This window comes from Marmota marmota, unplaced genomic scaffold (genome assembly GCF_001458135.2).
Source record: "Marmota marmota marmota unplaced genomic scaffold, marMar, whole genome shotgun sequence".
Lineage (NCBI taxonomy): Eukaryota > Metazoa > Chordata > Mammalia > Rodentia > Sciuridae > Marmota > Marmota marmota.
In genome coordinates, this window is record NW_026000082.1 from 20,169,210 (window position 1) to 20,181,304 (window position 12,095).

The following is a 12,095-nucleotide window of genomic DNA, read 5'->3' on the forward strand; positions in this document are numbered from 1 at the left end:
TTTTTTTTTTTTTTTTTTTGTACCAGGAACTGAACTCAGGGGCACTGAGCCACGTCCCTAGCCCATTTTTGTATTTTATTTAGAAACAGGGTCTTGCTGAGTTGCTTGGGGCCTCATTATGTTGCTAAGACTGGTTTTAAACTTACAATGCTCCTGCCTCCACCTCCAGAGCTGCTGGAATTACAAACATGTGCCACCTGGCTCAATTTTTTTTTTTTTAAAGGGTTGGCAGGGCTGGTGATGTGGCTGAAGCCGTAGCGTGCTCGCCTGGCAATGCGTGCTGCCCAGGTTTGATCCTCAGCACCACATACAAACAAAGATGTTGTGTCCGCCGAAAACTAAAAAATAAATATAAAAAAATTCTCTCTTTCTCTCTCTCTTTAAAAAAAAAAAATAAACAACAACAAAAAAAAGGGTTGGTAATATGGCTTAGTGACAAAACACCCCTGGGATCCATCTCCAGGGCCACAAAGGAAAATAAATATATATATAAAATGGTAGATAGTTACTTGTTGCTGTTTAAACTTATAGGATTACCTACCAGATAGACTCCTTTTCCATGTTGGTTAACCAGTTATGTTTTCCCTTTGGTGAAGGTGCAAAAGTTTTTACCAAGCTTACTATTGATTTTGATATCCTCCTTCCCCTATTCTCCTGTTTCCTCTGTACTTACTCATAATCTTTTCTTTTTCTCTAGTTTTTTCTCATTTTTTTTCACTTTTGGCAATTATTGAATAACAACTCCACATCTGCACATACCATGAGCCAGGCAATTTCCTAAGTGCTTTTCCTGTATTGATTCTAAACTTACCGAGAGAGAGGCATTGTTCCCATTTTGCAGATAAGTAAATTGAGACTCAGAGAGAATAAGTAATTTGTCCAAGACACAGAATAAGTGTTGGAGCCAGGACTCAAAACCAAGTCTTCTGTACAATGGATGTACAGAAGAAAACAAAGGCTCTATTTAATACATCCTTGTTCTGATCAATACATCCTAGTTCATCTGTCCTCATATCTATCCCTTGTCAGCTGAGGTTTATATTTTCCTCTTCCTCACCCACCACCCCACCAAGAATTTATTGGTCTCACTATATATTTTTAAATGACAGTGTTTCTTTCTTTTACATTCTTATGGTTCTGTCTGGTCCACAATGATACAATCTCCTGAGTGAGGAGATTATATGGGTTTGAAAAAGAGATTAGGGTTGGGTACAGTGGCACACATCTGTAATCCCAGCAGCTCAGAAGGCTGAGGCAGGAGGATTGCAAGTTCAAAGCCAGCCTCAGCAAAGCAAAAAACTAAGCAACTCAGCAAGACTGTGTCTCTAAATAAAATACAAAATAGGGCTGGAGATGTGGCTCAGTGGCTGAGCTCAATCCCCAGTACCACCCCGCAAAAAGAGAGAGAGAGAGATTGGGAAACTAGAGATGAGTGGTGCATATCTATAATACCAACTACCTGGGAGGCTGAGGCAGAAAAATTGCTTGAGTCCAGGGAATCAAGACAGCTGGGCAACATAGTGAGACCCTATCTCTCAAAAGAAAAAAGAAAGAGATAGAGATTGGGGACTATGATAATCCTGAATGAGACTAGAGTCTCAGAGAAGCAGCCATGTATTGGTCCCAGGAATAGGAGCAACCAGCAAAAAGAGACCCCCAGACAAGTGGAAGCAGAAGTAGGTCTGAGACCAGAACAAGTCCACAAAACTCCTAGGTTGTGGCCCTCATCTTCCTCCAAGTCATAGTTAGGTTATATCCCCTCACAATGTCCCCACCTTCCCCAGGCCCCACCAGAACTCCTTTGCCAGCATAATTCAGGACAGGACTTGAGGAATGCTAAGATCAAGGAGACTGAGGCAGGTCTGGCACCAGGAAGTCTGACTCATAGTCTGTATGATGAGGCTAATGAAGGGGATCTGGACTCCTTGGCCCACTTGATTTCACCTCTGCCAGGGCACACAAACTGCTCCCATGTACTTCCTTTCTGAGTGGGTGGAAGCATCACACTAAAAGACTGGTCCTCCCTGTCACCTGTGCCACTGTGAGGCCCATCATTACCAGACACTGCCATTCCTGACCCTTCCAGAGCAGTTTGCAGAAAGGTGTGTGAGTGTAAATCACCAGGCAGGGCAACCCGAAGGAAGAACAGCCCTGACCCAAGACCTGTTCTTTTAGAAAACCCTCTCTGCTGGCAGCTTCCCTACTGGCCCCTGTTGTCCCTCCTTGACCTGCAGACCAGAGCAGAGAGAGACAGTGAGAGTTCCTTACCAGAATACTCCTATAACCTGGCCCAGCTCATGCTGATTCTCATTTTTAAGTTTTTGCCCCAAACCAGCCAACCTATTTCATGCCTAAACCCTGGACCACACAGGAAATCCATAAAGCCGTGCAGCTGAGGTCTCCCCACTTCCCTGGCAGGACTCCAGACTCTGAGAAAAGGGGCAGACAGAAGCTTGGGAGCCAGCCAGGGCCTTAGCAAGGCCATGGGGAGAAGGCCCAGGGCCTCAGCAGTGTTTCTCCCCCTTGTCTGGGAGCCCTAGGAAGTAGGAACCTCCAAGACCCCTTTCTGCAGCTTTCTCTCTGCTCTGGCAGTGGGAAGCCGGGTGAGCCAAGAGTTGCATTATACCAAGGAGAAGCTGGGAGAGGAGGCCTCGTATACCTCCCAGATGTTGATTCAGACTCCACGCCAGGACGGGGAGAACATCCTCACGCCTGAGGCGCTTGGCCTCCACCTCCAGGCAGCCCTCACTGCCAGTAAAGTACAAGTATCACTCTATGGAAAGTGAGTCTGGCCAAGTCCCTGAGTGGCAGGGGGGGTGGGGGTGGGGGGTGTGTAAAGCGTGCTGTGGCAGTGCTGGAGTGGGATTCCCCTTTTCTGCTGATTGCCTGTGCCCCTGGCTAATGCAGGTCCTGGGATCTGAACAAAATCTGCTACAAATCGGGAGTTCCCCTCATTGAAAATGGAATGATTGAGCGGGTGAGTACTCTGGGCTGTTCCATGGACTAGGCAGAGGCAGGACATTTTCCGTAGTGTGGGAAGGCCCAAAGAGACACTGTGGCAGACACCAGAGCTGGGGCGGAGGTTAGGGACAAACCTTGGGAGGATTCAGAGGGTATCTTACAGGTTGTGGAGAAAGGAGCCCAGGGAAGGACTGATGTGGCCTGTGGTATCCCTGGCAGATGATTGAGAAGCTGTTTCCGTGTGTGATCCTCACCCCGCTCGACTGCTTCTGGGAGGGAGCCAAACTCCAAGGGGGCTCTGCCTACTTGCCGTGAGTGCTGGCACAGCTGCTCCTGGGGTCCCACTTCATCTCCTGCCAGGGACTTCCCCAGAAGAAAGGAGGGGCAGGAGTAAGGAGGATGAAGAAAATCTCGCCAAGACTTAATTTCTTCTCAGGCCAGAGCCAAAACATAGACGGCCTAAGGCTCCACACCCCCTTCTCCTCAGCTCTAAAGGAGAGGAAGACCTGTCTCATTTAGACAAACAACATAGATCTCAAGATCAACAGAGGAGAAAAAGATCCCCAGAAAGAGACTTTGCTAGGGGGAGTTGGTTAGGTATCAGCTAAGCTGTTGCCTGAGCCAGAAGAAACCTGTTGTATACAGGTGCCACTCTGGTTGCATGTTAGAACCAAGGGTGTGCAGCTTGGTATGGATGCCATGGTGCTTTTCTGGGCCCTTTCCATGTATTAAGTACATCTGTCCTGATGTCCTTGTCAGCTCCTTGTATCCATCCTCAGCTCACTGCAGCAGCCTGGTGAGCTGACGCAACCTGGTTGCTCTGAGAAGCTGAGCCTTGCACACCCTCCACGTGGAAGGACCGATAAGCACATAAGAGGAGGGTGGGGTACAGCATGGGTCCAGAGCAGCAGCTCAGATGGTGGGTATTGATCCCTGACCCTTGCTAACCATGGGTTCTCCCCCAGGGGCCACCCTGATATCCAGTGGACCAACTTGGACCCAGAGCAACTGCTGGAGGAACTGGGTCCCTTTGCCTCCCTCGAGGGCTTCCGACAACTGCTGGACAAGGCACAGGTGGGCCAGGCCTATGTGGGGCGGCCCTGTCTGGACCCTAAAGACCTCCACTGCCCACCTAGTGCCCCCAACCATCACAACAGGCAGGTGAGCTCCAACCAGACAAAGAAAAGCTCTTTCCCTTCCCTCTCTCTCTCTCTCTCTGGCATGTGTCCCTCTGTTCTGAAAGAGAGCTGATTGTGTTCTGCCCCCACCATTTCCTGGACGTTACCACTCTGCCCACGCTGTACTAACCCCCTGGAGTGTTCCATTCCCATTCATTTCTCCTAAGAAACCCTGAAGTGACCTATGAATCCTCTTCCTTTTTTAAGCCTAAAGCTAGACTTTATCAAAACAGTCTATACAAGGAAACTAAAAACACAATAGCTAAACATGAACATTTTACCTCCTTTCCCATGGGTCTGTGTGGCTCTGTGGGTGGTACTTTTCTCAACCCCCCCACATAGTTTTGCCATCCTTTCCCTGCAGCTTATATTCAGGATTCTGCTCCCTCTTGTGGCCTCCTGCTTACAGGACACCTAGCTGTTCACTCACAGAGCAGGAAGGGATTCAAGAGACCAGTTACCTACACTCCAGACCTGCTAAGCTCTGTGGCAGGCATGGTTCCTGGAGGTATGAGCCCAGGGACACAGTGATCCACCACCAGGGTCTTGAGCAGTAAACCCTTCCCTTTTCCCCCTCCAGGCTCCCAATGTGGCTCAGGAGCTCAGTGGGGGCTGCCACGGCTTCTCCCACAAATTCATGCATTGGCAGGAGGAATTGCTGCTGGGAGGCATGGTCAGAGACGCCCAAGGACAGCTGCTGAGGTAAGGCCTCCTCCCCTGGGAATTGGTGACAGACACCTTGCTTGGGAATCCACTCTATAGCAGGCAGCTCTGGCAAAAGCCTGCTGCATACTCCCACCAGTTGTTTGGGCCACCTCTGACTTCTAGTTCTCCTGCACCCCCACCAGGGCAGAGGCTCTGCAGAGCACCTTCCTGCTGATGAGCCCCCGCCAGCTGTTTGAACACTTCCGGGGCGACTATCAGACACATGACATTGGCTGGAGTGAGGAGCAGGCCAGTACTGTGCTGCAAACCTGGCAACGGCGCTTTGTGCAGGTAAGCATGGACAAGGACAAGGCAGGGTGCCCTGAGGCCACTCCCTCTTCCCCTGCCCTTCAGATCCACCCTGTCTCTCCAGCTGGCCCAGGAGGCCCTGCCTGAGAATGCATCTCAACAGATCCATGCCTTCTCCCCTACCACCCTGGACGACATCCTGCACGCATTCTCCGAAGTCAGCACAGCCCGTGTGGTGGGAGGCTATCTGCTGATGGTGGGTCCTGCCCTAGCACCTTGCCCCACCTCCACCCAGCACCCACCATGGAAGCCCCTCTCTGAGACTGTGCCCTTTCTCCCCACAGCTGGCATATGCCTGCGTAACCATGCTACGGTGGGACTGTGCCCAGTCCCAGGGTGCCGTGGGCCTTGCTGGGGTATTGCTGGTGGCTCTAGCAGTGGCCTCTGGCCTTGGGCTCTGCTCCCTGCTTGGCATCACCTTCAATGCTGCCACTACTCAGGTACACCAGTTCTGCAGGGCTGACCTAGGGCCATCACCAGGCTGTACAGTTCTTCCAGCTGCTCACCCTCTACTCCTCCAGGTGCTACCCTTCTTGGCCCTGGGCATTGGTGTGGATGACGTTTTCCTGCTTGCTCATGCCTTCACAGAGGCTCCTTCTGGTACCCCTCTCCAGGTAAGTCCCCATCCTTTAGCCCAACCTCACCTGAGGTAGTTCAGCATAGTGGTTAAGAATCTCTAGGTTTGGCCACCCATCGTGGTGCACACCTGTAATTCCAGTAGCTCAGGAGGCTGAGGCAAGAGAATCATGAGTTCAAGGCCAGCCTCAGCAAAAGCGAAGCACTAAGCAACTCAGTGAGACCCTGTTTCTAAATAAAATACAAATAGGGTTAGGGATGTGGCTCAGTGGCTGAGTGCCCCTGAGGTCAATCCCTGGTACCAAAAAAAAAAAAAAAAAAATACAAAAGTGGGCTGGGTAGAGCACTTGCCTAGCATTAAACAAAATAAGGGTATTGTGTTCATCTACAACTAAAAATATTTTTAAATGAGGGGGGCCTGGAGATGTGACTCAGTGGTTGAGTGCCCCTGAGTTCAATCCCCAATACCAAAAATAGATAGATAGATAGATAGAGTAAAAAAAAAAGAGAGAGAGGGAGAGCATCTCTAGGTTTAAGTGACATTGGCAACTAATTAACTTCTTTGTGCTTCAGCATCCCCTTCTGTGAATAAGGGTAATAATAGTGCTTGTGTCCTAAGGTTTGTTGTAAGGATCAGTGAGATAATTCGGGGTGAGTGTACAGAATATCACATCACACATACGTGGCACTCAGTAAATATTAGCCACTGTGGTGTTATTGCCCCACTTCTACCATCCCAGTTCTGGAGACTCCCTTTCACTCTCCCTTAAAGACCATGGTCTGCCAGGCATGGTAGCACATACCTGTAATCCCAGTGGCTCAGGAGGCTGAGGCAGGAGGTTGGCAAGTTCAAAGCCAGCCACAGCAACTTAGCAAGGCCCAAAGCAACTTAAGTGAGACCTTGTCTCAAAGGGCTGGGGATGTGACTCAGTGTTTAAGTGCCTCTGGCTTCAATCTCCAATCCCCAATACCAAGGAATAAAGAAACACACACACAGGCTGGGGATGTGGCTCAAGCGGTAGCGCGCTCGCCTGGCATGCGTGCTGCCTGGGTTCGATCCTCAGCACCACATACAAAGATGTTGTATCCGCCAAAAACTGAAAAAAAATAAATATTGAAATTATAAAAAAATAAAACTGATATGAAGTGATTTCCAAAATATACTGGGTTGTTTTAAAAAAAAAAAAAGAAAGAAACACACACACACACACACACACACAAACTCCCCATGACCTGAGGGCATGTTCCTGCTGTATCCTGGCAGGAGCGCATGGGCGAGTGTCTACAGCGCACAGGCACCAGTGTTGCCCTCACGTCCATCAACAACATGGTTGCTTTCTTCATGGCTGCCCTAGTTCCCATCCCCGCACTGCGAGCCTTCTCCCTGCAGGTGAGCCATCATAAACAGGCAGGTAGACTGGGGTGGGTATGGGGCCTGAGGTGTGCTTCATCGAGCCTTTGTGCCCTCCTGCCCACCCGCAGGCTGCCATAGTAGTGGGCTGCAACTTCGCAGCCGTGATGCTTGTCTTCCCAGCTATCCTCAGCCTAGACCTGCATCGGCGCCACTGCCAGCGCCTTGATGTGTTCTGCTGCTTCTCTAGGTACTGTCCCTGTGTGCCCACCCCTCTCCTCCCATGAACCCACCCCAGCTTGTCCCCTCATAGGCATTTCAAGTCAGGGACCAACCTGTTATCCACACTCTCTGCCTCTTCTAGCCCCTGTTCTGCTCGAGTGATTCAGATTCTGCCCCAGGAGCTGGGAGATAGGACAGTGCCAGTGGGCATTGCCCACCTGACCACCACGGTACAAGCTTTCACCAACTGTGAAGCCAGCAGCCAGCATGTGGTCACCATCCTGCCTCCCCAAGCCCAGCTGGTACCCCCACCTTCTGACCCACTGAGCTCTGAGCTCTTCAGTCCCGTGGGGTCCACACGGGACCTTCTAGGCCAAGAGGAGGGAATTGGGCCAAAGGCAGCCCGCAAGTCCCTCCCTTGTGCCCGTTGGAATCTTGCTCATTTCGCCCGCTATCAGTTTGCACCCCTGCTCCTCCAGTCACATGCCAAGGTGAGACTGGGTGGGGGAGGCCAGAGGCTCAGTATTTGTGGGCCCCAGAAAGGGCAGAGGGCCTGGCCTACTACCTGAGGACGGGAGGACAGACCTGGGCCCCTGGCTTAGTTGCTGTTTCCCACAGGCCATAGTGCTGATGTTCTTTGGGGCTCTTCTGGGCCTGAGCCTCTATGGAGCCACCTTGGTGCAGGACGGGCTGGCCCTGACAGACGTGGTGCCTCGGGGCACCAAGGAACATGCCTTCCTGAGCGCCCAGCTCAGGTACTTCTCCCTGTATGAGGTGGCCCTGGTGACCCAGGGTGGCTTTGACTACGCTCACTCCCAACGTGCCCTCTTTGATCTGCACCAGCGCTTCAGTTCCCTCAAGGCTGTGCTGCCCCCGCCTGCCACTCAGGCACCCCGCACCTGGCTGCACTATTACCGCAACTGGCTACAGGGTGAGAGGCCAGGAGATTGGCAGGGAGTGTTGCTGCAGGGAAAAGCCCCCTCTGGCCCCAGGCTAATTGTGCCCTAACCTATTCCCTAGGAATCCAGGCTGCATTTGACCAGGACTGGGCTTCCGGGCGCATTACCTACCATTCATACCGCAATGGCTCTGAGGATGGGGCCCTGGCCTACAAGCTGCTCATCCAGACTGGGAATGCCCAGGAGCCTCTGGATTTCAGCCAGGTTGGAAGAGGGCTAGAATAGTCAGGGAGCACAGAGGGGCTCTAGATCTCATGGCCAAGGCCTTCAGCCCTCTCTGCCTCTACAGCTGACCACAAGAAGGCTGGTGGACAAGGATGGACTGATTCCACCGGAGCTTTTCTACATGGGGTTAACTGTGTGGGTGAGCAGTGACCCCCTGGGTCTGGCAGCCTCACAGGCCAACTTCTACCCCCCACCTCCTGAATGGCTACATGACAAATATGACACCACTGGGGAGAACCTTCGCAGTGAGTCCTGGGGGGGAACTCACCTAGAGCCATGGCCCTGACCCTAAGCCCTGCCCACTGTTCCTGTGCTCACCGTCTGCCTCCCTCTGCCCACTCTCTCCTCCCCTCCACAGTCCCAGCAGCCCAGCCCCTGGAGTTTGCCCAGTTCCCATTCCTACTGCGTGGCCTCCAGAAGACTGCAGACTTTGTAGAGGCCATCGAGGGGGCCCGGGCAGCATGCACTGAGGCAGGCCAGGCAGGGGTACGTGCCTACCCCAGCGGCTCCCCTTTCCTCTTCTGGGAGCAGTACCTGGGCCTGCGGCGCTGCTTCCTGCTGGCTGTCTGTATCCTGCTGGTGTGCACTTTCCTGGTCTGTGCCCTGCTGCTACTCAACCCCTGGACAGCTGGCCTCATAGTGAGTACCTGCAGGGGTGGGGTCAGAGAGAGACAGTGGCAACTCACCCTGCCCTGTCCAGCCCAACATTCCTCCTTCCAGGAGCCCCCAATGAGCCCTCTTCTCCCCAGGTGCTGGTCCTGATGATGATGACTGTGGAACTCTTTGGTATCATGGGTTTCCTGGGCATCAAGCTGAGTGCCATCCCCGTGGTGATCCTCGTGGCCTCTATAGGAATTGGTGTCGAGTTCACAGTCCACGTGGCTCTGGTGAGCACAGGCACTGGGGGAGGGTTGGGCCGCTGACTCAGTATTCAACAAATATGTTTCAAGCACCTCTGTGAGAGGCACTATTTAGGAACTGGAGCTGGGCCAGGCAAGATGGCACAAGCTTATAATCCCATCTACTTGGGAGGCCAAGGCAAGAGGATTGAAAGTTCAAAGCCAGCCTGGGCAACTTAGCAAGACCTTTTCTCAAAAAATGAAAAGGGCTAGAGATACAGCTTATGGGTAGAGCACTTGCCTAGAGCACAGGAGACTCTGTGTTCATTCCCCAGCACTGCAAGAAGCAGGGGGGAGCAGGGACATAGATGCTAGAAACAAGGAGGGCACAGGCCTCCCTCAAAGTTGTGCATTCTCTAACAGAAGAATGGGGCCTAAACGAAGTGGAAACACCAACACAAACCAACCAGGCCCCACAAACAACTCCTGTGTTTTACCCCCACATAACCCTATTATTACTCTGATTATAAAAATGATATATGCTCCTTGAACAGGACAACAAAAAGGCAGGGGATGTAGTTCAGTGGTTGAATGCTTGCCTAGCACAGATGTGGCCTTGGGTTCAGTCCCCTAAAAAGCTAGTGTGTGGAACAATACAAAAAAAGAATTTGAAATCCTGTGAAATGCCACCCTAAGAAATGACTTACCACCTCAGTGCCCATTCTTTTCAACCAGGGGTTGCCAAAATTTTTCTGACTTAATGGACCATAGAGAATCTGTTGAAATTCTGCCATCGTAGTACAAACGCAGCCATAGACAACAATATATTGATGAACTTAATTTACAAGACACAGTGACAGACTGTACTTTGTCAATTCTGTTTTGGACATCTCTCTGTGTCACCAGACACATCTATACAGCGTCACCTAAATGGACTCATGCATGCTTCCAGACCATTTCCATGAACGCAGTTCACATGATCTTCAGAGGGCAAAGGCATAGGTGAACCCTGAGGCCATATAAGTAGCAGTTGGGGACATGGGTGAGCTAGCCATGGTTGGCAGAGGAGGAGCTCCAAGACCACTCTGTTCCCCCAGGGTTTCCTGACCGCCCAGGGTAGCCGGAACCTGCGGGCTGCCCGTGCCCTTGAGCACACATTTGCCCCTGTGACTGATGGAGCTGTCTCCACTTTGCTGGGCTTGCTCATGCTTGCTGGTTCCAACTTTGACTTCATCATAAGGTACTGTTGGGCTCTGGAGGAGGTGGGATTTGCCTGTGATGGTATCAGGGCCTGCCCTGCTTACTCCTTACCTCCCCCAGGTACTTCTTCGTGGTGCTGACAGTGCTCACACTCTTGGGCCTCCTCCATGGGCTCGTGCTGCTGCCTGTGCTGCTGTCCATCCTAGGACCCCCACCAGAGGTGACCACTCCCTTCCTTTGCTCCCAGCCCCAGAGACAGGGTAGGGACAAGCATAAGAAGGGACAAATTACTAAATATCCTCAGAAGTCAACAAACTGGGCCAGGCATGGTGTTGCATGCCTGTAATCCCAGCAGCTAGAGAGGCTGAGGCAGGAGGATCATGAGTTCAAAGCCAGCCTCAGCAAAAGTGAGGTGCAAAGCAACTCAGTGAGACCCTTTCTCAACAAAATACAAAATAGGGCTAGGATGTGGCTCCAGTAGATGAGTGCCCCTGAGTTCAATCCCCAATACCCCCCTAAAAAAAGTCAATAGACAGGGCCCAACTCACAAGGGCCCTCCTAAAATGTGCCACCAGCTAAAATGGTAATAGTGTCTGCCTTTCCCCTAACACCATACTCCTGCTCCTTAGCCCTTCCTAGGATCCAGAAGAAGGTGCAGGGTTTGCCCCAGGCCTTGATAACTTGTCACTTGTGAGCTCTCATAGTCTACTAGAGGCCAACGAGGACCCAGCTTACCAATGATCATGTTGATCACCAGATGGGTGCAAAGGACTCTGAAGCCCCAGTACCCATGGGCTCATTGTTACTGGTGTCTTCCCTACAGGTGGTGCAGATGTACAAGGAGAGCCCACAGGTCCTGAGCCCTACAACTCCAAGGGGAGGCACGCTCAGATGGGGGATGACCCCCACCCTACCACAGAGCTTTGCCAGAGTGACTACCTCCATGACCGTGGCCTTGCACCCACCCCCACTACCTGGCGCCTACATCCACCCAGCCTCTGCTGAGCCCACATGGTCTCCTGCTGCCACCCCAGCTGCCAACAGCTCTGCCACTGAGTGAAGAAGGAGCTGAAGGACAAAGACCCTTCTTGGGCCATATGAAGTCACTGGGAAGCAACGGCTGGGGTATTGAATGCAGCTAAAATGCATTCAATACCCTGGAGGGCCCGGCCATTGCTGTCTGCACCCCCTCTCTGGATCAGCCATCACAGACCTCCCTGGTATCCACATAGAATGGCCACCCCTGACAGCAGCCCAGCAACCAGTGCTCTTCTGTACCCATGGCTGCCAGGTGGGAAGGAAAGCCAGCATTTTCGGCTGCAGTGCAGCCCTGTCCCCCTCCTGTACACTGCTGCCCACCCACTAGACCAAGCCTGAGGGATCCTCAAGCACACTTTGCTAGTCGTGCCTCACTGCTTGTTGACTCCTGGGTAGGCTTCTCTGCATTCCTGCACACCTTCTACCACATAAATTATTTATATGAAGATTTTTATTTTTTTAGTATATATAGATGTTAGCTGTTCTGAAAGTTTTATTTTTAAAGAGTGAAATATATTCTATATGAACTCTT

General features: G+C 51.7%; 1 protein-coding gene across 7 annotated transcripts in view; it reads left to right on the top strand.

The window, feature by feature from the left end:
* Ptch2 (patched 2) overlaps positions 1 to 12,095 on the top strand; it is a 16,889-nt gene extending 4,794 nt beyond the window's left edge. For 2 of the 7 annotated variants that reach the window (XM_015485088.2, XM_048815487.1), the window contains exons 3-22: positions 2,593 to 2,782; positions 2,908 to 2,977; positions 3,181 to 3,272; positions 3,927 to 4,122; positions 4,720 to 4,841; positions 4,988 to 5,135; positions 5,218 to 5,349; positions 5,438 to 5,593; positions 5,675 to 5,767; positions 6,994 to 7,119; positions 7,212 to 7,330; positions 7,445 to 7,793; positions 7,921 to 8,233; positions 8,323 to 8,465; positions 8,551 to 8,731; positions 8,845 to 9,125; positions 9,236 to 9,373; positions 10,423 to 10,565; positions 10,646 to 10,745; positions 11,349 to 12,095. In XM_015485088.2, the coding sequence (XP_015340574.1) occupies positions 2,593 to 2,782; positions 2,908 to 2,977; positions 3,181 to 3,272; positions 3,927 to 4,122; positions 4,720 to 4,841; positions 4,988 to 5,135; positions 5,218 to 5,349; positions 5,438 to 5,593; positions 5,675 to 5,767; positions 6,994 to 7,119; positions 7,212 to 7,330; positions 7,445 to 7,793; positions 7,921 to 8,233; positions 8,323 to 8,465; positions 8,551 to 8,731; positions 8,845 to 9,125; positions 9,236 to 9,373; positions 10,423 to 10,565; positions 10,646 to 10,745; positions 11,349 to 11,585 (3,329 nt within the window). In that variant the 3' untranslated portion in view covers positions 11,586 to 12,095. The other 5 variants (XR_007352044.1, XM_048815486.1, XM_048815488.1 and 2 more) reach the window with 5 other exon arrangements.